Consider the following 22,223-nt stretch of genomic DNA (forward strand, 5'->3'; position numbering starts at 1 on the left):
GGTACCGTTGCCCAGCAAGCCACAGAGCCTGGCATCTCTCGGGGGCCAAGCATTGAACCCCCGAGAGGGGCCGTTTCAGACCCCCGAGGCGATCCCCTTTTTCTTCTTCTCCCCTGTTCCCCCCTCCACCACCACCTTCTGCTCTCCCAACGACCTCGACCTCGACCTTGACGACGGCCCCGTTGGACGGCCCATCGGAATGGGGGCCTTTTTCCTTGACAATGGAACAATGAACGGGACCTCTTCCAAGTCGCAGGCTGCTGTCGACTTCTTCTCCCCGGAATTGACGGCGGGGACCTCATCTGGGATTCTGGGAAAGCTTCCAGGTTGCGGGAAAACAGCGCAGTTGGCCCTTCCTCTCCCCCCTCTGATATCTCTGCAGGGATCAGGACAACAAATCTCTCCCCTCAGGGTTCGCCCCAGAAGTGGTGTCACAGACTGATTGTGCAGAGATTATGTCAACGACATGCGTCTCCAGAGCTTCAGGCGACCGTATTCCAGCTCACCAGTTCACTACTGCATCTTCACCCACTTGATTAAATGAAGCCGACCGCGTCCCTTATCCCAGCTTCCCGGCACTTACCCCAACTCTCTGGTCCATGATCCATCTGCCCTACATTTTGCAGATTCTGCGCCTCTGCCAACTGCTCATGCTGGGTCAATTAGACGTGATTAATCTCGCAGGTAATTCGCGCTGGAAATTGCCCTGCCGAGGAGCTGACATGGCCTTCGCGCTTCACCTGAACACCCCGGACAGGCCTTTATGAAGGATTCGTACGCCTTCACTTCGGCTGATTTCGCTCTGTAGGCGCTACGTTGGATGATTGCGTGAGCCCTTACGGATACGCCTTGGGTTCGGTCCTTTGTTGGGTCGCTTCGATTTTTGATCGATTGATTGACAGATGAGCTATCACCGCCTGCGGCCTGAGCCCCCGGCTGCCAGCGGAAACACGGCCCAGCTGGTGCTCTCGGTGGTGCCTGTCTCTCGCTCGCCTACGAGCGAACACCATCGCGGACCACCGCCTGGGGGCGCGTAAGTTGCTTGAAATGAGACGAGCCCGCTTTCAAGGCACAATTGCCCGAGAGTGAGATGTCTGGCTCAAACTGCCGCTGCATTTTTCGTATCTCGCGCGCGCGAGGTACAATTTGCCTGCCCCGCCCGCTATCGTCGTTGTCCTCGTCGCCACCTACCTATTGACTTTCAAAGACAATCCCCGCCTTTATCGTTGCTTCTTCCAACTTCTAGCCACCTCACCTCCCTCACACCGCATCTCGCAGCTCATCGTATTCAAGGCTGCAGCTCTGCCGTCCGTTCCTTCCTTCATCCGATGTCTTGACAGCGTCTTGATCAAAAGATGCCCGACCGGGCGATCCAGGCCGGCGCAGCCGTCGCAGACTTCAAACACGGTAGCTCCCTGGCGCTGTCTCCTCCTTCGAGGCTTGGATTGCTTACCTAGTAGAGAAGGGGGGTTGGTTTGCCCTTCTCCTGTCTGGCCCCCTCTCTCACCTCAATCACCCCTTCTCCGTGTTGTTTGTTGAACACACAATCGGGTCGCTCACCCGAACCCTGTCGGCCAAGTTCATGCGGAAGCTCCGTTGCCCCATAAAACACCCGGCAACGACATCCCAAGCTCGCCGCACCGCACCTCCAACTCGAACAATTCAGGAGCTCGGGTTTCTCAAAAAGGCTGAAGGAGGAAGGAGAGTCCAGACTGCGACACTCAACCTGCAACATGAGGCTTGGGATTTTTCTTTCTTGCCCACATCTTCTGACATCGCTTCCGCATTGCCGTCCGCATGCGAGGAAGCCGCCCCGTGTGCCAAGTGGCATGCGCCACAGGGTTCGCACCGCATCGTCCTCGTAGGGCGGACGGGTGGCCGCGTCTTGGCTGGGCCAAAGACTGGACCTGGTGGAATTGGCCCACCGACTAGAGGCTCTGTTGCTAACTTCATCTGTCGACGACGCTGGTAGAGATGACTGCAAGTCTGGCGAGTTGCTTCCGAACCGAGTGGTTGGGATTATGTACGGTATTCCATGGCGTCTCTACTTGGTGAGCAAAAGTCGCTTAGTAGAGGACTTTGTCTCGACCCCGTTGAGACTTGCTATATCGAGCGACGGTACGGACTACATTTTCCTGTCATCATCCATTGAAGAAGCTTGTATGTGTTTATCTCGAGACTACTATATGGATAGCTCGAGAGCCTCAAAATGGACGAAATCACTCGAAATTGATCCTCGGAAGTCTAGGATGATTTACGTTGCACAAGACGCAAGCTTTGCAATGACGCTCAAGGCGCAAGAGTTGCAACCTATGTTCTTTTAACTTGAACCCCTTTTATGACGATTTGGCTCGGATACTGGGTGTCGGATGATGAGGAGACTTCCAACATGGTCAATTTACCGGGACTACCACTCAAAAGTCCGAGTCTATCATGTTTCGACAAGTGCTACTACGCACATCAAATTTGACGGCGCGGTTACAATAATACTACCATGGACGCAGCTCGTTGTCAAAGGCTTTTATCATCACCGGCTTAACTCCCGGCCTCAGTCACTTCACGACACGACATGTGATGACTCTGATAGCATGATCTCGGCACGTCGAACTTCAACAAGCGCAGATTTATAGCGTTCAAATAACGCTCGAGTTCATTACGATCACCAGTGCAGCTCCAATTTGCGAAATGTTTCAAACAATGTTTGCAACCTGCACTCCCGCTATGTTTCGGATCCGAAGACGTGCGTTTGAATGGGAAAGGCATTCAGAACGTGCAGGCTCGGGACAGACTACACTGGATCACAGAGTCTATGGTCGCGCCAGAGCAAACGTTCAGCTGCAACACCACGACAGAGGACTACTCACTGGATATCACAATGTCTTTGATACCCGCTTTCACCAACTGCAAAGCATCGAGGGGGGAGGAAGGTGCTTGCCTTTGAGGGATGTCCAGCCTCCTTGGTGCCCGCCTTTTGGGATGCTGTCGCCCCTGGTGACTGCCACAAATGCAAAAAGAGAAGCCATCGAGAAGGACCTCCCACTGGCTCTCGCCCTTTTCCCTCCCATGAAACCAAGGTATGACATCGTCGAGCCACCTCAACCCCTCGCCTTCTGGCCTCAGAGTTTTCCCTCTGCCCTACCTCTGCCTTTCCCTCTTCCCTCCTGCTGCCTCAATCTCCCCCAGCAGACCTCGCCAAGATTTTGACAACTCTCACTTTTGGCTTCTTGGCCTCCCAAGACACTCTTTTTTTCGTTCGCTCGATACCTTCATTGCATTATCTCATCTCCTTGGGCCGTTGAGCAATTATCTTTGGATTGGTTTTCGGTATTTTGCTACCCATCCGATTATCACCACCTCACGTTCGCTTGGAGATCAGCGCAAGTAAGGCAAACAAACCACAACGACAGCTTCGAGCCGCGATGAAGAAGCTCGCCTGTTGCGGCTTCGTGCCGTATCGATGGAACGCAAAGAAGGCCGAGTCGGACACTCCCAAGACCGACACTGTGCCGAGCTCGCGTCCTGTTTCTGCGTCTAATGTGTCGCTCCCGGTGCCCCCCGGTCCCCATCACTACCCCCCGGCCGCCCCGATGAACAGAGCTAACACGGGTTCATTTTCATCGCGCGGCAATGCCCGAACTCCCGACTCTTTTTTCGATGGGGATATCAACCTTGCTGAATACGCTGACGATGCGGAGGATGACGACAACGGACCCAACCCGCGCGATGGACCCATCGTCAGATTGGTTCGACGTTTGTCCACAGACAACAAGAACGTCACTGGCTCGAACCCCCCGGCCAACCAAAACCCTGAGGCTCTTAAGGAACTTAAGAGAAGGAAGGCGGCGGAGGATTATCGGGCATCAGTGAGGCTCCAAAACCATGCGCGGATTCAGGCCGAAATTAGGAGCGAGAACAGCGGTTCTCGGTCTGTGTCTACGCGTGGAAGTAAGAGAGTCCGCGAGTTGGCAACAGTTATGGAAGACGCCAACGACCAGGGCGCCAACGATCGGACAAGCAGCATTACCAGTCACCACAGCCAGCAATGGCGAAAGGGACTCGAGTTCTATGTTGCTACTAGCGAAGGAGTTAGAGGCGTCGGATATCAGCCACCTAGAACTCCCCACCACCCGATCACGAGGCCCCCTGCTGCGAGACTTAGGAACGACCACACCGGCAACATCAGAGGTGACCGCCGTCGAGGCAGCTTCCCGAGACCCGACCTCGGTAGGGCCTCCGCGTCTCAGATCGTGCTGCGCGAGCGCGGTTCACTGCCTGCCATGCCCCCTCCTCCAGTCTTGACTGCCAGACAGACTCCCGATGGCCAGGATGACGCTTCTTTCAGAAGCTGGAACCTTTCCCAGAACACCGTTCAGGGTGACAGCCAGGCCACAATTTCCAACCGCACTGGAGATGTCTCTACCGGAACCACACAGAACACCTCCATTTCCGACATCCAAGGCACTTCGCAGTCGAAGACTCGTCGCGGTGAGCCCAGCCAAGGAAACAAGCAGGCAGCATGCACCCCTGACAGCGTCACCGCTTCCAACTACTCTCGCGCTTCAGAGTCTTCGCAATCTCAAGAAGGCGAGGCTTTGAATATCTGGCTTCTTACTCAGGACTCCCAAGAGACCTCAGCTCCCGCTAATGAACAGCCTGCGAAGGGCGAGCCCGTGTCTCGCCAGACTGTCTGCAACGGAAATTTGCCCAACACTGACAAGGAGAACACCCACTCCCCGATTTCCGCTGGCCTGCCTGCCTCTGGAACTTCTGGCGAACTCACAATCAAGGCTTTCCCAAGAGATGAAAGCTCCTCTACCGATCTCGAGAGTGCCTTGGCCATGAACTTGGACATGGAAGACGAGATGGATCGGAACACTCGCACGTCAGAGGAAATGAGTGTTCGCGTTCAAGAGCCCGACCAGGAGCAAGTCTCCAAGCAGACTTCTGAGAACAACGAACATGAGCCCAAGGACAAGGCGCTTCCCGCACAGGAGGATCCTATCCACCACGACAACAACGAGGAGAAGGGCAAGATCATCCTCGCTACCAACTTGGCTGCCATTCCTCGGTATCAGTCTTCTTCTGTTTACTCTTCGACGCAGAATACTCGTCAGCCATCCCCCGACGGCTCCAAAGAACCCAGCAGCGATGAAGGTGCGAGATACAGTCTGGAAAGTTTCAAGGGGCTTGAGTTGTCCCCATTCAGCGGTAGGGACTTTGCATGATGATCCATAAAACACAATCAGCTAACAAAGACACAGTCCCTAAAGACGTCCGCCAGGAGGGCTCCGACGATACCTACCGGACGGCCGCAAGCAAGCGTTCTGGATCAGACCCAGTGATCCCCCCCATTGCAGTCAAGCAAATTGTTTCGGACAGCGTTGAGAAGTCCCAGAACAAGCTTGCTCCCGCAACCTCTACGTCTACTGCCTCCAACACCCACAGTCGGAAGTCGTCATTCCTCAACCTCTTGCTTCATCGCGCTGAGTCAAGCTCTATTGGCCATAGAAAGTCGAAGAGCCAGCCGTCCGCGAAGCTCACTCCCCTGAACAATTCGTCGGAGGCGCTGGATATTCCCAAGCGGCTCAGCCATGCCAAGAAGCTCTCCAACTTGAGCATCAGATCCCATATGCAACCGATCTCAGCCGCTGATGATTTCCTTGCACCCCCGCTGAAGGAGAGTGCTACTGTTGTCTGGAAACGTGCCTTCGAGCTTGAGCAGAATCTGCGCGACAAATCTGTCGGACCGGCTCACTCAGAAACCACAGTTGTCAGTCCAGTCCCTGATGATGATGCGGATGAAGATATTGCAGTCAAGGACAACGGAGACATCAACAGAGGCAACGACGCAGTCACTGCAGGTACCCAGTAGAACTCGGGCCCGGCAAAGCGCGCAACACCTCCTGCCTCTTGGGCTAGATTCGCATCTCACACTCGTGAGGAGCGCAACGCCGCTGCTGGCTCTACCGACCTTGTCAAGCAGAAAGACTTCGCTCTCGCCAGCACAACCGATCAGCAAAGCTGGGTTACAGACAGGAAGATGGGTGTCAATGGCGACAAGGACGAGGAAGCAGCTCACTCGCTCTCAAAGAAATTCGGCAAGGCGATGAAGACCGGTCTGACCAAGATGGTGCAGTCCAAGCCGAAGGGCAAGTCTGCTGAGCTGGAGTATCCCGAACTCGAGATTCTGCCGACCAAGGGTGGATACAAGGACGTCGAGGCCATCCAGCGAAGCGTCGCGACGCTGAGTCCCAGGCTACGGGCCAAGATGGCCACTCATCCGGCCCAAGCGCTCGCTGATATGGAGAACGAATCGAGACAATACGGAGGAGCCCACCACACTAGCGACGGCTCTGCTGACAACGCTGCTCTTAGAAACGACAAGAGCAAGGATGTTGGCACATCCGCCAAAGTTGCCTTGTCTATTCGTCCGGTCACGCCGGCCAGCCTGGCCATTGCCCCCAACGGTGATTTGACGACCCCGACCACAACGGAGCACTGGGCTACTCCAGCTAGCCGGTTGTCTTTTAGCTCTACCTCCCACACTGAGGAGGGATACATTTCGGCGGTGGACGACATCGAGTCCATTGGCAAATTGTAGTGAGACCTGAGGGCCACTCAATATTGGTTGTCTTGTTTCTTGAGGGCGAGAAAGGAGATCGCAAGACGAGATTGAAATTCAGCTGCAAGATGAAAATTGGGCAAGTCTTGCTTTGCAATGTGGCAATTGGATGAACCTGCTGACATGACATATTAGGAACTTGAACAGTGAAGCTGAAGTTCAACGCTTTGGTTTCTTCATGTTTGGCCAGACTGAGATTTGGCAAAAGAATTGGTACCAGTCGCTACCAAACGAGAGTGTGTTTCTGGTCAGTCAGTCTTGTCAGCTCGAGGCTATTTGTATTTTGCTAATTCATTCAGGTTGACGACAGTTTCAACCCTCGCACCAACGATAATGCCCATTGAGGGCTCTTAATGTCATGAGTAAACGGAGTGATTTTGTGGCTTGGAGGTCTCGTACGCGAGAAATCAACAGGGCATGAATCACGGTTTTTGTACGGTATAGATTGGGGTCGAAGGATGGAATTTGGAATTTCCCCACGTGTATAGTTTCATAGACAACGAATTCTAGTGGTAGCTCAAACTGAGCATGGCAAGGCTCTCGCCTTTCTGCCGTTCTCTTTCCAGTGACGTGCTGAGGTTCCACGGGACGTCCTCAAGATGGCCGATAAAGCAGGTGAAGCAAGAGTAAGCTAGCTGACACGTAGTGCGGATAGAAATACCAAAGCGGTATTGGGCGGGCTCACGATGACGCCAAATCTGCCGGATCAGACGATGCGGCTCCCATTGCCGAGTCTGTGTAGTCATGAATCATTAAATAAAGGTCTTGCCGAGCACACCCAGAAGTGCCGAAGACCTGCATAAGATGTCCGTCCATAATTTCCAATACACCAACACACCCATACTCCGCATACAGACACAACCGCCCAAAAGCCCACTCGAAATGAAATACAAGAGCCTTAATAAGGATTCTTGTACCTTAACCAAACAAGACGTTCTCGTAAGCCTGCTGATCGAGATGCCTGAACAGCACATCCTGGAGCGCGGCCCTGCTCTTTCCGATCTGCGGGACAACGCCCTCGATCTGTTGGAGGTTGTTCCGCATGCTCTCCATGTGATTGCCCACTTGACTGGCCAGCCCTTGGAGCTCCTCGTCCTCGAGATCCTGAAGAAAAGTTAGCTTCTGTAGTCATATAGAAGAGACATTCGCTATGCAGGGTGGAAGGCTGCTTGCTTACCTTGAAAAGACCGTCGCCCACGTTTTCGTCAGGGACGAACTTAAAGTCTTCATCCCCCACGGCCCAGTCTTTGGCGCCCTTGTTCTGCTCTGGAACAAGAACGTGCGTCTTGCGCAGGTTGTCCTTGAAGTTCCTCGCCTCGGACTTGGCGTTGGCCTCCAGGGTGCTGAGAGTCTTGTAGTCCTCCTCGAGAGCGCGCTCCTCGCGCTCCTTCTCGGTTTCGAGCAGCCGCACGGCGTGCAGCAGCGGATCGAGCTGTCTCTCGAGCGACCGCACGCTGTCGACGACGCGCTCAAAGTCGAGCTCCTCCGCGCGCCCGGCGTCGTCGTTCTGACTCTTCCTGCCTGCGCGGGGCGGCGCCGAGGCCGGCGGGAAGGGGAGGCCGCGGGAGAGTTTCTTGTTGAGGCGGTTCGTGACGAGGCGTAGGGCGGAGGAAGCCTGGTCGCGGCGTTTCTCGTTGGAGGCGAGGCGCTGGAGGACGGGGCGTTCTGCGAGGCGGAGCATGCTGGAGATGAGGGACAGAGAAGGGGGGAGGAGGGGAGACCATTTTTCCTCGATTGTCGAGCGGGGGATCTGGCGGACGCGTTCGGCGATGTGACGGTATTTCGCAGGCGGGCGGCGGGGTTTGGGAGTTGGGGCTACTTCTTTCTGTTTTTGTTGTTGCTGTTGCTGTTCTTGTTGCTCGTCGGATGTGCGGCGGCGACGTTTCTTTGGTTGCTCAGGGGCTTCTTCAGAGGGTTCTGCGGGGCGCTTCTTAGATTTGCGAGGTTTTGCAGGTTGATCTTCCTGGTCCACTGATGCGTCGGAGGTGCGCGGGCGACCTCTGCGACGGCGTGCTGTGTCTGGCGAGGGCTCCTCAGGTTCTTCCTCTTGGGAGGGCTTGTTACGCCGCTTCTTAGTCGGCTTCTCTGTGGGCTGCTCCTCAGCCTGAGTCGGTTGCTTGGGTTTGCGCCTGCGGCCTTCCTTTGGTTCAGGTTGTGAGGCTTCTTGAGAATCCTCCTGAGATTGAAGAGAGGGACGACCACGCTTCTTCTTCGCAGGTGCTTCCTTCTCGGGTGCTTCTCTTTCGGGCGAGGCTTGTTCTTTGTCACCCGCAGCTGGACGTCCGCGCCTCTTCTTCGGGACTGCTTCAGGTGATGCTTCCTCCTCAGGGGCGTTCTCTTCAGCTTCAACTGCCCTTTCTTTGGGCTTTCTTCCACGCTTCTTAGGGGCTGCCTCCTCCTCTGCAGCATCCGGCTCTTCTGCAGCTTCAACGGCCTGCTTATTCAGTGACGGACGACCACGTTTCCGCTTGGTAGCTGGGTCCGGCGCCGGCTCTTCCTCTTGTTGCTCTTCGGCGACCTTAGCTGGCCGTCCGCGCCTCTTCTTGCCCGCATTTACTGCGTCCGCTTGTTCAACCTCGACTTCCTCTTGAGACTCCTTTGCGGCTCGTCGGCCGGCCTTACCTTTGCCTGGCTTCTCTGCAGGAGCTGGCTCTTGGTCCTCAGGCTCGTTATGTTCTTCCGTTGCAGCGTTTCTCTTTTTCCTCTTCGCTTGAGACGGCTCTGAAGGCTCGGGACTCTCAGCCGTAGCTTCGTTGACCTCTTCGCGCCGAGGCCTGCCCCGCTTCTTAGGCTTGGAGGCGTCTGTAGGTGATGGCTCTGGCTCGGGTTCAGGTTCGACTGGCTCTGCTTCCTTTCTTTTGCTTGGTCTCCCTCGTCGTGCTGGTTTTGGGGTCTCGTCGGCACCCTCGGCCTGGGTGGTGGGCTCAGCATCCGCAGCGCTTGGGGATACTGCCGACGCGTCGTCGACCTTGGACGCGTTGGAAGGACGACCGCGTTTCTTCTTTTGGTCTGCGGGTTTTGGAGGCTTCGGGGGTGTCAGAAATATGTCAGAACATCATGCTCAGGGGCACATACCATTGTGATGGGATGCGCTCCTATCCGGGTTGCGCAATGGTGGTTGCTCTAAAAATCACCAAGTCGGTCCGGAGCTTCAGACGCGTTCCCCTCCACCTTAGACAATGGAACTGCACCAGGTACGTATCTGATGCAGCTTTCAGCCACGACTTGATAGACACATGTGGCTGTGTGACACGGAATGTGGCTGCTTCCCCGGACCGCTGTCCCAGCTGGCCAAGGACGCTACACCTCTTTGGGTTAGGGGCTACGGAGGCAGCAAACGGGCAGGGTTCCATTTTCCATCGGCGTTCCAGCGACTGGCCCAGTGGTTCTGCAGCTGCTGGTCTCCCGGCCAGTGGGTTTCACAGTGTTCTGGTCCCTCCAGGCGCCCCAAGCTCCTTGCACCGTGATTTCGTCAGGTAGCCGGATCACCAAAGGCAAGCACACCACAGCGGAAGTGGGCAAGGTTCAGGAGGTGCCAAAGGGTCATTTCAGCATTTGCACCTCTGCGCCCCTTCCACTTTTTTTTCGTCCCGACTCTGTGTCCTCTTTGTCTCCAACCGGATCCCATTACAGATAATACTTCTTCTCTCCTTCCCTCAAACCCCCATCCCGTTCATCGTCCCTCCCTTGGCCTCCGGCAGCGTGTGTAATCGGCGTCATCTCCGTTTACCCTGTTTCTTGCACACCCGTTAGTTCGCGTCGTTTCCCCTCACGCCAACTTCCGCATACCCAGCATCCCGTCGCTTGGACGCTCAACCGCGACACCTGTCTCAAACAGCTCACAACTCCTTTCAACCACACCACAACCGACAACATGCGCGTGTCTGCCACCACAATCCTCGCCCTGCCGCTCCTCGCGGCCGCGGCTGAGTCGCCATTTGAGCAGTACAAGGCCCAGTTCCAAAACTTCCTCAGCTCCTTCGGTGCCTCTGCGCCCAGCGCGACCAAGCAGGACACACCCGAGGCTGCGGCTCCCGACGCCGTCGCAAAGTCCGTCTCAGTTCTGACTGTTGACAACTGGAAGGATGTCCTCTATGCCCCCGTCAAGGCCGAAGCCACAACACCTGAGGAGTGGTGGGTTCTGATCACTGGTCGCAACAAGACCTGCTTCGGTACGTCGCTTTCGCATTTTGCCTCCAGGCTACATTGGGTGCTAACTCTATTCTAGGTCACTGCGATAAGATCGAGACTGCCTTCAACGAGTCCGCGTCCAAGTTCGCAAAGCTGCCCGAGTCACCCCACCTGGGTCTCCTGAACTGCGACGACGAGCCCGTTCTCTGCAACGCCTTCTCCGCCAGCTCTGCCTCCATCTGGTCTATCGGCATGTTGCCCCCCGGAGCGCAGGTCGATATCTGGAGGAAGCGTCTCAACGTTACGACCACCACGTCTGACGATATCATTGACCTGTGGAAGAAGGGCAACAAGGAGGACTGGATTCTGACCGAGAACATCTTCCACCCCTTCAACAGCTGGGTCGCCCAGAACAACCTGTCTATCCCCGTCGGCTACTTCTTCTGGGCCTTCAACCTGATCCCCAACTGGCTCTTCATGCTCCTCGTCTCCTTCGGTAGCCGCACCCTTATGAACCGCCGCATGAACAACACCCTCGACGGCCGCCAGGCTGCCGCCGGTGGCGCCGCCCCTGCTGCCGGTGCTGCACGATAAACGATGCCACTTGGGGCCGGGGAGCGAGTGAGAGGATGGGTCTGGTAGGCATGACAGGCGATATAGACACCTGGGTGGCCAGGAAAGGGTTACGTCCCTTTGGACCAGGTAGTGCCAAATAGTAATTATAGTTGGATCAGCTTTTCCCTTCACATGCATCTTGCACGCTTTTGAGACCTTCGATGACGTCCTCCTTTAGCCGGGGATTGGAGAGTTTGCCGTAGCGGAGGTCGCTCATGGTGCCGACCGTTTGCTTGACGGATTCGAGCAGCGCGGCCTCTTGCGCCTCGAGCTGCTGAATCTCCGCCTTCAAATCTGCAATGGCGGTATCCATCTCCGGGATTATGGAATTGAGCGTGTGCTTGGGGTCCGCGCCCACCGAACCAAAAAGCTGCCTTTCGCGTCAGTAGACCGCCCACCTCTTGCCACCGTAACGCATGCGACGTACCGCTCTTTCGATCTCAAGTTCTTGGTCCGCATCCTCATTCTTTTCCTTGCGTCGAGCAATCGCGATGTCGCGTCTGATGTACTTTCCTCGCTTCTCCTCAACGGCGATGTTCTCCGTGACTGTGTCGACGAGCGCCCTCCTCTGGTGTTGAAGGTCGCGATACAGCAGGCGAATCTGCGGATTTGTCCGCTGCGCCTTTGGGAAAAGCTCTGTGAACTCCTCTAGGCTGATGACGGACGGGAGCTGGGCCGGTACCGTGAGGTAGTTGTGCAGGATGGCAGACTCGGTGGGCGCCATGGTGGAATGCAGGACGTTGGCTCGGTGAGGGATGTGATGTAGTGAGTACAAGTTGGATGACCACAGAAGGACTCGATGATCGCCGGCGCGTATCGGGGTTCAACATGCTTGTACGCGACAGAAGGAAAGTGCTGAAGGCACCCCGCGTTAAGGGCACTTTAGGCTGCCCCACAGTGCTTGCCCGGTTTAGGCCACGGGCAGCAATACAAACGGGTCACTCGTGCTGCGTGGAGCTCCGGCGTCATCGCAGCCATGGAATGTCACTCTTGCATTTACAACAACTAGGACTGCCTTGCCTGCTACCACTAGGCTACTTTGAATGGAAGCCACCTGACTTTCACAACTAAGATTACAACTCGTCTTTTGGCTGCTCCGTTCCAAGACAAGGAAACACCAAAGGCCACTCATCGATAGTATCCTGTTTCGGTCGTCCAATGTTCTCGCCCAAAGCATCAATGAGCGTACCATCGTCCAGATCGATCGCCCATACCATCGTCCTGCAATCCAGTTAGCTCGAACCCAGTCATCGTGTTCCCACCTCAGTGCAAGACTCACCCTCCCAAGCAACGCCGATTCGCAAAATCAACCTTCATCCCCAGAGTCTTGGCATCGTCCCAGCTGACCCATTGATCCGTGTCCCAAGTCACAATCATGACGGCCGCTTTCTCATCAAACGTGAGCGTCGCGCCGTTGTCGATGATTTTCACAATCTCGGCAGCGGAAAGGACACCAGGGGTTCCGGTGCATTCGCCTCCCTTGGCACCTTCTGTGAACTCACAGCCTGCCGACATGCAGTTGGGATCCTTCATTGTGAAACCTGACGGGCTCGTGTTAGCTACCTAGGACACCACGTCTTGAAATTTGAGAGGGCCACTTACTTCTTCCGTAGAAACCCAAGCCAAGGTTGATGCGCTCCGGGTTGATATTGTTTCTCCAGAACAACTCAAGGCCGAGCTCGATCTCAGTCAAGTTGGTGTGGGCTAATGCATAAGGTCCCAGAGCCTATGTGAACGGTCAGTTGCGGATTTGAATCCAGTCGATTGATAGACTCACATCAATAGTCTTGTCCCATACGCCGTCTGAAAAAAGATGGAAACGTCAGCGAACGTCATGACCTTGGAAAATCAACTTACGGATGTCATATGTCATGATGTTGAACCAGCTCACATACTGCTCCATCTCTTGCAGATTGAAGCCTCTAAGATACCAGTAAGAGGCGGGCTGCACACAAGGTTAGAGCTTTATGCTTGTTGGCCAGTTACTCCGTGAACTTACCACAGCCAGACTGATGCCGTACTTGCGCCCAGAGGCGTTGAGGCGTTGTCTCAACCTTCGAAGCAGGTTCACATAGTTGTCAAAGTCTTCCGGAATGCCTCCGCGGTCGTCTGCCACGGGATACTCCCAGTCAAGGTCAACGCCATCAAGGTCGTGCTTCTTCATGAAGGTGAGGAGGGAATCAAAGAAGGCGTCTTGGTTGGCCTCTGAGCCGGCCATGTCTGAGAATGCAGTTTGGTACGGGCCTGGGTCGTTCATGGCCCAGCCTCCAATCGCTAAGAGCATGCATGTTAGAATTTACTTGCTCGGTCATCTGCAAAGGACTCATCCTCACCGATCCAAACCTCCAAATCGGGTTGCCTGAGCTTCAGCGCTGCAACGTCTCCATACAGCGATGCAGTCCCGGCGTCCATATCATCCAGCCGGAAGGTTTTCGGGTTCAGAAGAGCAAAGGCGAAGTTGATGTGCGTGTAGATACCTGTCTACGCGTAAGCAAAGCAGATTTACCATACTCGGAAACACATGCAACTTACCCAACGGAATGTCCTTGGGTGCCATTCCTGTTCATAATTAGTCTTGTTCAACTCCCCAAATACTGTGAAAGCATGGGAGCGCTTACTGCCACAGGGCCTCGCCAAGTTCCAACCCTCATAGTACCCGATCGTCCTGCCATCGGAAGACCTCGCACCAGCATCGCACTGAGGCTGAGGCGGGATGTTGCTACCGCAAAAGAGGGCCGTCGTGCCGCAGAATCCATATTTGCTGCAGCAGACATTCAACGGGCATTCAACAAGTTCCGACCACTCCATTCCCCAGCCAGGATCGCACTCGCTCTTCTGATCGCATTGCGACGTACAGCCCTCCCCACAGTATTCAGGGCCGAGACCACAGACTCCTTTGCCAGTCTCCGCGTTGCTTTTATCAATGCCCAGGTCAGCGTCTTGCCGTCAATGTAGGTGATGAAGGGCCGCGATTTGTAGGTTTACTCACAGTGGGCCGCAGCATCCAACATCACAACCCTCGCTTGCTGAGCATTGGTACTTCTCATCGTCCTGGCATTGAACAACGCTCATTGACGAGAGGATGAAGAGCCACAAACAGCTCCATAATCTTGCGAACATGGTGAAGAATCGATGTGTTTTTCCAGCGACCAGGCCTGAAGGTTGGTTGTGATGAACCAGAAGCAGTTGCAAAATGTAATCCACGAGTTGAAGGAAGGTTTTCAGCGCAAAAGACTCAGAACCCAAGAGGCAAACTCGTTAACGTAACTTTTCACTGGCCAGATCCCCCTAGGGAGCTTGGAAAGAAGCCTCGGACGTCATATTGACTCGAGTTGATGATATCCTCGATAAGTTGCATAAGAATACTATTACCAAAGGTCCTTTCGCTGTGATGCCAGAAATAGGAAGGATTCCGCTGTAACCTTGCGAGAATTGTCATCTGATGAAGTTGGTCCGGTTGAGAGGGCTGATGAAGGCCAAGATTCAGCGTCACATCGTCTACCAACGAGATGAATAGGTACTGGTACAGACAGGAATATAGGTACACTAATGCTGAACCCCTTACAGTAGCATCGGTAGGCTTACATATCTTTATGTAAATGATATCAACCTGTGATCAACATGGGGCCGGCCTGAGAGACACTGAGGTCACATCGACGAACGGGACTTATGTGAAGGGCTGCCTGGTGGTAATTACCTAGGTATTCGCGAGAGGCAAATCGACTTGTAATGCTTGAGACTGGGAGACTGGGTATTCTGCAGTGTCCCGTCCAAGATCTACTCGTTTCTGTCCCGTCTTCACGTCTTCACTTTCTTCCAAAGAAGCCAGAGCAGGTTGGACAAGTTGCTCAGTCGTCATGTATAGACTACGCTCTTTGATCTTCGCCGCAGTGTTGGCCCACGGGGTCATCGCGGGCTCTCGTATGTGGGAGGCGCCTCTTCACTACCCCTCTGTGGACGCTCCTGTTGAAATCACCCTGAGCCTCGAAGGCGTCAACGTCACTCAAGTCGGCACCCAATCGTTCAACAGCACAGAGAAGCGATGGGTCACCATCAAAGACGGCGGCGCACAAGGAGAAAGTCGCTTGCTGAGCCATTTCAAATGGCCAGACAAGAAGATCCGCTTCCACTTCGAGACAGAAGAGGCCAAGCAGAAACTGGAAGTCTATCTTGATGCCGCCAAAGCTCTTTGGTCAGCGGCCGGTCTCCCTGATGAGTTCACCTACGAAGAAGTAACCAGCGAAGCGGATTATCAGGCGAAAAAGGGAAAGATTCTCCTGGTCAAGTACAATGACCGCAATTATCTCGGCACCTCCCTTGGCCTTCCAACCCAAGACGACGACGGCCCGAGTCCAGTGATGGATCTCTGTGATTCAGAAAAGATTGGCACTCTCAATATTGTGGCCAATTTTGCTCATGAGTTGGGTGTAAGTTCAAATGCCTCATGCTCGCGCCTGCGGCATCTCAAAACACCCATGAAGCTAATCATACATCACAGCACGCTTGGGGATTGCACCATGAACATCAGAACCCTCAGTTCTGGACCAGTCCCTACACGACGACTAAAGGCGACCGGGTTCAATTCGGCTCAGGGTACGGCGAGTTTCACTGTGAGAGCCTGTCCGATTACGAGGCGACCAAGACCAGACTTATCGCACAATATGGAGAGGGCGAAGGCAACGCGAGATTGAGGCAGTCTTGCGAGAAACGTATACACGCTATCCAGAACGACTTCAGAGGCGCGATGGAGTGGCTGCCTCTCCACTCTTCGGAAGATTTCGTCGGTAGCGTCAAGGAATTTGACGAACGCTCCATTATGCTCTATCCATCTCGAGCAGGCGGCTCGGGGACGGCCACCGGGCAGGGCGCTGATGACGGACGCGCCGTGATTCTCACGCGCGCCGGCGGTAAGGAATTGGACTACAACACGGCGCCTTCTGAGCAAGACGTTCAGGGCATTAGGAAGCTTTATGGAGTGCCGAGGAAGACCTACAAGTCGCTCTTCAGTGAGTTGAAGGATCCCAACAACAGCAGATTCACGGAAGAACGCCGGAAGGATGAAGGCACCGGCTGTAACACATAAAGGAGGTATAGGATGGAATCGGGCACTCAGCTGTTTTTCATTTCGACGATATTACCGACAATATGTCCATTTCTAGTCTTTCAGAGTCTTAAAACATTCAATTCAATTCTCATACCGCGGTCTTTTTTCTTTCGTTCGTCTGCCTCTTTAAATTCACTTTGGAATAGCATTCGAATTTTGACTGTTATTCATACATGATTTGATGGATTCATGGACATAACGCAAAGCTACCATAAATGTACGAAAGAGATGACATGATGGTTGATAACTCACCGAAGCAGGGGAGCTAAAAGAATCGACTGCTTCAACATCCGTCACTCAATTAAAATACATCTGTCCCGCTGCAACCGTTGGTTAATCCGCCGGCTGCCTTCTGAACTCCTTCATTCTTGAAGCAACGTCCAACCCAGACTACAGTCCGGAAGGACGACTCCCATTCCATGCCATCCTCATCTGGCTCGTCATAATAATCGAATTTCCATTGGGTCAGGCCGCCACCAACGCAACTTTTTGCGTTGCTAAGGAGAGTCTTTTGCCCCCAGTCCCAAGTGCTCCATCCAGCACCTGCGATTCCAATGTCAGCCACGATTTTCATCTTCATTTCATCACACTTGGAGAGTATTTAACTAGCCTTTGAGCTTGTACACGCTGCTGGCCTCGAAAGGATACCAGGTCCCAAAGCAGGAGCCATAGGGCTCCTTGATCAGCGGTGGGCGATTGTCGCGCTTGATGTTGATTTGGTACGTGAACAGCCCTTGCTGGTATTCGCCGCCATACTTCCAATTCAATGGGTTGCTATCAAAGTCAGCTCTGTATCTGTAGGGAAGAAAAAGACAGATTACTCACTGGTCTCCGCCATCACAACCATGTATGATCCGCGCGAACGCTTCTTTGCAAAGAGCCTTGTCAAAGTTACCCGCACCTTCGGCGAGCTTGACAACGAATTCGTGTTCGTCAGGCGTCCCTTTGTCATAAGACTCCTTAGAGGTCCACTCCCCAGACCCAGTCGAAGGACTGACTCCGTCGCAGAACTTGCCGTAGTGTTCGTCGAGGCGTTTCACCGAAGCATACCCCTTGCTACCTGTGCCAGACCAACAGGTGAACTTCTCCGACGGCGTGCAGGTATCGCTCTTAACCCCAAGAATCTCAGCGCGCAGATCAACAATCTTCGCCATGGCAAAGGACGCGATGGTCCGGTGTCCTTCTTCGTTGGGATGGAACAGCTTGCCCATGGAGTCAGGGGCACCGAGACCAAAGTAGTCCCAAAGCTTGTTGTAAGGGAAGGGCAGTGTATCGGGGTTATCGTCACCAGGACAACCAGGAGGCTCAGGAGCACGAGCATCAAGTTTGGAGCGCGCGATTGCTCGAGGATCAGGCGACTTGTACAGGACGCTCTCGTAGATGCTTCGTGTTTTCAAGGCCTCTACCTTGCGTCTGACTTCTTCTGACTGGAGGGCCTCTGCAGCTTCTGCCTCTCTGCGACGGAGCTCATCATGAAGATAAGGTTCGACGTGAGTATCAAGCTTGAAGAACTGCAGGTCCGGTTGTTTCTTGTCGGGATACTCTCCAGTGGAGCTGGGACTACAGTATTGCCCGTCAACGCCATCTATGGCTGTTAGCCAAAACCTTTATGCCGTATGGAAACTTGTCATCTTACTCCGTGGCCAAGGATCCCAGTTTGAGAACCCGATCTTGTAGCTGACGCTGTCTTTCACCTCTTCGATCGCCGTCTTGATCTTATAGTTTATGCCTCTGACCAGAGCGTTGAACTTCTTCCGGCGCTCTTTGGTGAGTTTAAGGCCGGTGAAGGGCCCCTTCTTGGGAATGTACCAAATCTCATCGTCCGTACACGCGTCCGTTTCTTCGTTGAAGTACTCGGCATAGCCATTATAGACTACAATTCCATCCTCAGCCATCTTGGCGTCAAGAGCCTCCAAGATCTGCTTGAGATTGTCTTTGAGAATGGTGTCAATGTTTTCCTGGGCCTTTGCAATGACCTGGTTGCATTGGTCTTCCGAGTAGAAAGGGATCATGATGCACATCTTGATCATTTGTGCCTAAATCCAAATTAGCACTCCTAAGCTTTCATGATCACGAAACAACTGACTCACAAGACAAAGATCGTTTCCTCCGGCAGTCATAATAACCAGGTCAATATCATTGTTGTGCAGGTTATTCGCCTGGTCGAAGATGTGCATGGACCGATCACCACTGCAGGCATGGTATTGAAACTTGTCGATGCTGCTCCCGATCTTGTCCAGCACCATCATAGGATATGTGCCGTCGTAGCGGGAGCAAACCCAGTCGTTGTGTCTGTGGATAAGGTCTCCAAGCTGCTCCCCTGCCCCAATTCCAGCTGTGAAGCTGTCTCCAATCGCAGCCATGTGATTAACCCAATTGAAATCAGTTGGGTCGTCATCTCGTCGAACAAGCTCGACTGAAGATGGAGCGAAAGGCGACGTCCCATTTTGACGACTGACACTGCCTTGGCAGAGCCCAACGAATGTAAATAGTAACAATAACCCCTTCATCACAGAAGAGGCCATCTTTAACTCCCGGAAAAGATTATTGAAGTGGAGGACAAGACTGAAACTAGAAGTTCGAGAACAACCGTGATTCAAAGAGAGAAAACCCAAACTTCTCAAGAATATTTCGATGCATACCGGGGCCTCCGAGTGCCACGAGTTGCTCTTGGCCCTAACCTGTTCAACTTGATCCCGTCGACATCGCCATGTCATCCAAATTAACGCCGGCCTTCCTTCCAGATGGCTCGTTCCGGCCCCCAAAGACTCCTTTCCTGCAGTGTTACACTATGTCATTCGGGAGCAACCGCCAAGGCGCGAAGGATGTTAAGGTGGCATGCATATCTGGTCCTGTGCATGGCATGAAGGAATACTTGAGAACCCTTACTAGTCAGGGGCTCATGCAAGGTTGCCTCTCTCCCGAGTAATTTCCACGGAATATATCGTATGTTTTGCTGTTGGCAATTGGAGGACTGTGCCAAAGTCCCTCCGAGACGATTCTTGGCCCGATACAATTCTTGGCGCGGTGTGGTGATGAGTTTCAATGCAACTTGATGCTGACAGTACCGGTACTTGAACCTCAAAAATCCGTCCCCTCATAACGAATCCTTGTTCATCGTTTCAATGTCTTAGTTGAAGAACCAACTGTGAATATTGCAGCCTTACGAGTTTCCTGATCCAAGATTCGCCTTGGCAGCAAGGCAAGATGCTACCATGATCTTGAACTATTGTCCAACGGCATGTTGATAACCGGTTCAAATGTCTTGAGGTCTTTTTCTTACTGGCTCTTGTGACTGAAGGTCTAATTTCAAGCGGGCGCATGCTAATTAGGCTGCACACCACCAGGGGTGATGATGAGCGGCTGAAGTGATGAGTCTTACAGTTGTTCTCGTGAAAGTCTATGCATTTACCAGACGTAGGATTCTGTCCGGAGGTATCAATATCTAGTTCCCGGATATGTGAAAGCTCATCAAGGGTTCCTTACTTGGGCGTGATCACGGACAGATGGCTTTCCAGCTTAGCCAACGACCGACACTTCCGAAGGCTCTAAGGTGTCTGTGGACTCATCGAAGATCGACTTGTAAGTTATTCTGTTCTTCCGAGGCGCGAGAGGGCTAAACGAGAATTTCAGAATATCTCAACTTCCCACCTTCAGAGACAACCCTGAGAACTTGTCCATGGGCGTTGCGATGATGCTTTCACGAAGCCTTCTCGCCGTCTCTGTCGGAGTGCTGCTGGGAACAGTTGGTGCTCAAGACCCAACGCCGGGCGGCCCAACGCATCCAAACATTGCGCCGAATTGCAACGCCTTTCACACCGTCGTAGATGGTGACGGCTGCTGGTCTATTCAGCAAAAGTACGGCATCAGCGCCGAGGACTTTCTAGCCTGGAATCCTGACGTCTCTGAGGACTGTCTGACGAACTTCTGGCTCGGAAATGCCTACTGTGTTGGCGTTGGTGCAGCGGTGACGACCTCATTGACGAGTTCAGTCGTGAGCACCAGCAGCGGGCCGATAACCCAGACCACGGTTGTCACAACGCCGAACGCGACATATTCAACTCGAGTGCCCGTAACCGAGTGGAATATCACCGGCACAACCATCGGCACAACGTTCCCGCCGCAGAAGACCCAGGCTGGACAGCACGCTGACTGCATTGACTGGCACTACGTGGGCGATGCCCATACCTGTGCCTACATCGTTGAGTCGTACGGAGGGCCGGAGCTCACAATGAGCAATTTGTATGTTACGCTCCCCATTCCTTGAACTGTTTGACTGCTCTAACACTCGATTCTGCAGTCTATCGTGGAACCCGGCAATCGGTTCTGATTGTGGTGGTTTGATCTGGGACACATGGGTCTGTGTCAGTATCAAGCCACAGACATCCACCTTCTCATACAACTTTCCCACTGCAAATGGTTCGACAACGCCCATTCCGGAGCCAACTGAATACACTCCTACATCTCTCCCGCCTATTGAGACACTTACGCCTTCGCCAACTCAGCCTGGTCTGTCACCAAGCTGTCGGGCATTCTACAAGGCGCAGGCAGTATGTGTCCCTCGATCCATCTTTTCTAGTGTTGCTCACACGAAACCCGACAGGATGACAACTGTCAAGTGATCCTTGGCTTTGGCGTCTCAACCGAAGAACAATTCTTCGAATGGAACCCGGCCCTCGATGGCGACTGCAACGGTCTCTGGCTCGACTACTTTTACTGCATAGCAGCATACGATCCACTGGACACCGACAACCTGCCACCTCTGGCCACCGTCACCTCGCGGCCTTCCAATGTTGCCGGCGGCACCACAGGCCTGTGTACCATCTGGTATCAAGCATCTAAAGTCGATACCTGTGACAGTATTGTTGGACGATTCGGACGCTTCTCACTCGCCGAGTTTCTAGAGTGGAATCTCGGCGTTGGAAGCGACTGTTCTGGCATCCAGGCTGGGTGGTCGTACTGTGTTGCCATTCCTGGCACGCCGACCGACCCCACGAGCGACCCTGATCAGCCGTCCATTCCGACGGGGACGCCTACCCAGACAGGCATCGCCACGGATTGCAGTAACTTCTGGCTTGTCTCCAGGTGAGCTCGTAATCCGTATTGCTAGCTGGACTCGATGCGCTAACGTCTTTGTAGTGAAGATACTTGTGCCAGCATTGCCGACCACAACGGCATCACTGTCGAGCAGCTCTTGACCTGGAACACTGCCCTCGGTACAACGTCATGCAGTGGCCTCAAGGCAGACGTCTATGTTTGCGTTGCCACTGGAGGATCTAGCGGGAGTGCCACTTTGACTGCACCGCCCATCACTGCTACGACATCTTCGGCGCCTCCAACAACCACGACGGAGGCTACGATCCAGACGCCGTCTCCAGTTCAGGTAAGAGCGGCCCTCCTTGCCTTTTTTAAACTCCCTTTAGGATAGAAATGGCTGACTCCGTGTAATAGGAGGGCATGGTGTCTGGTTGCCGCAGGTTTTACTTCACTCTAGACGGCGACGGCTGCTGGGCTATGGCCAACGCCGCTGGCATAGACCTCAAGTACGCAACTGAATCCCTCCTACCATCCAGTGTGCTGCTGACCTTGAACTTCCCTCAGTGACTTCTATGCTTGGAATCCGGCAGTTGGTACAGATTGTTTGAACCTCTGGAGAGACACTTGGTACTGCATTGGTATTAGCGGTCCAGCGACGACAATCTCTGGCGGACCACCCATGCCAACTTAAGTGATAATGGTGTGCTCAAAGGA

At 53.8% G+C, this 22,223-nt stretch overlaps 7 protein-coding genes across 7 annotated transcripts; 3 read left to right on the plus strand and 4 right to left on the minus strand.

The window, feature by feature from the left end:
* Positions 1-7,540: 7,540 nt before the first annotated feature.
* On the minus strand, positions 7,541-9,700 carry CGGC5_v008797 (uncharacterized protein; the record flags this gene model as incomplete). The annotated part of the gene is made up of 4 exons (XM_066152062.1): positions 7,541-7,726; positions 7,800-9,178; positions 9,245-9,647; positions 9,698-9,700. 4 exons carry the CDS (start codon positions 9,698-9,700, stop codon positions 7,541-7,543), a joined length of 1,971 nt encoding a protein of 656 aa, XP_066008331.1.
* Positions 9,701-10,496: 796 nt separating this feature from the next.
* CGGC5_v008798 (uncharacterized protein) lies at positions 10,497-11,347 on the plus strand (the record flags this gene model as incomplete). Its single annotated transcript, XM_032034872.1, has 2 exons — positions 10,497-10,794; positions 10,851-11,347. The coding sequence occupies 2 exons, from the start codon at positions 10,497-10,499 to the stop codon at positions 11,345-11,347; spliced, it is 795 nt and encodes a 264-aa protein (XP_031886123.1).
* Positions 11,348-11,483: 136 nt separating this feature from the next.
* Positions 11,484-12,092, minus strand: CGGC5_v008799 (uncharacterized protein; the record flags this gene model as incomplete). The annotated part of the gene is made up of 2 exons (XM_032034871.1): positions 11,484-11,738; positions 11,796-12,092. The coding sequence occupies 2 exons, from the start codon at positions 12,090-12,092 to the stop codon at positions 11,484-11,486; spliced, it is 552 nt and encodes a 183-aa protein (XP_031886127.1).
* A 349-nt stretch (positions 12,093-12,441) lies between these two features.
* Positions 12,442-13,925, minus strand: KTXA-4 (Killer toxin subunits alpha/beta; the record flags this gene model as incomplete). The annotated part of the gene is made up of 8 exons (XM_066152063.1): positions 12,442-12,589; positions 12,648-12,909; positions 12,971-13,094; positions 13,146-13,171; positions 13,226-13,313; positions 13,368-13,642; positions 13,702-13,845; positions 13,901-13,925. 8 exons carry the CDS (start codon positions 13,923-13,925, stop codon positions 12,442-12,444), a joined length of 1,092 nt encoding a protein of 363 aa, XP_066008350.1.
* Positions 13,926-15,225: 1,300 nt separating this feature from the next.
* On the plus strand, positions 15,226-16,451 carry CGGC5_v008801 (uncharacterized protein; the record flags this gene model as incomplete). The annotated part of the gene is made up of 2 exons (XM_032034869.1): positions 15,226-15,795; positions 15,867-16,451. 2 exons carry the CDS (start codon positions 15,226-15,228, stop codon positions 16,449-16,451), a joined length of 1,155 nt encoding a protein of 384 aa, XP_031886125.1.
* A 626-nt stretch (positions 16,452-17,077) lies between these two features.
* Positions 17,078-18,835, minus strand: LIP-2 (Lipase; the record flags this gene model as incomplete). Its single annotated transcript, XM_032034868.2, has 4 exons — positions 17,078-17,246; positions 17,298-18,057; positions 18,109-18,508; positions 18,563-18,835. 4 exons carry the CDS (start codon positions 18,833-18,835, stop codon positions 17,078-17,080), a joined length of 1,602 nt encoding a protein of 533 aa, XP_031886126.2.
* A 1,316-nt stretch (positions 18,836-20,151) lies between these two features.
* On the plus strand, positions 20,152-22,200 carry CGGC5_v008803 (LysM domain-containing protein; the record flags this gene model as incomplete). The annotated part of the gene is made up of 6 exons (XM_066152064.1): positions 20,152-20,714; positions 20,773-21,022; positions 21,076-21,557; positions 21,612-21,855; positions 21,924-22,015; positions 22,074-22,200. 6 exons carry the CDS (start codon positions 20,152-20,154, stop codon positions 22,198-22,200), a joined length of 1,758 nt encoding a protein of 585 aa, XP_066008394.1.
* Positions 22,201-22,223: the final 23 nt, after the last annotated feature.

The sequence above is a fragment of the Colletotrichum fructicola genome, assembly GCF_000319635.2.
Source record: "Colletotrichum fructicola Nara gc5 chromosome Unknown KSG_Nara_v1_contig05, whole genome shotgun sequence".
Lineage (NCBI taxonomy): Eukaryota > Fungi > Ascomycota > Sordariomycetes > Glomerellales > Glomerellaceae > Colletotrichum > Colletotrichum fructicola.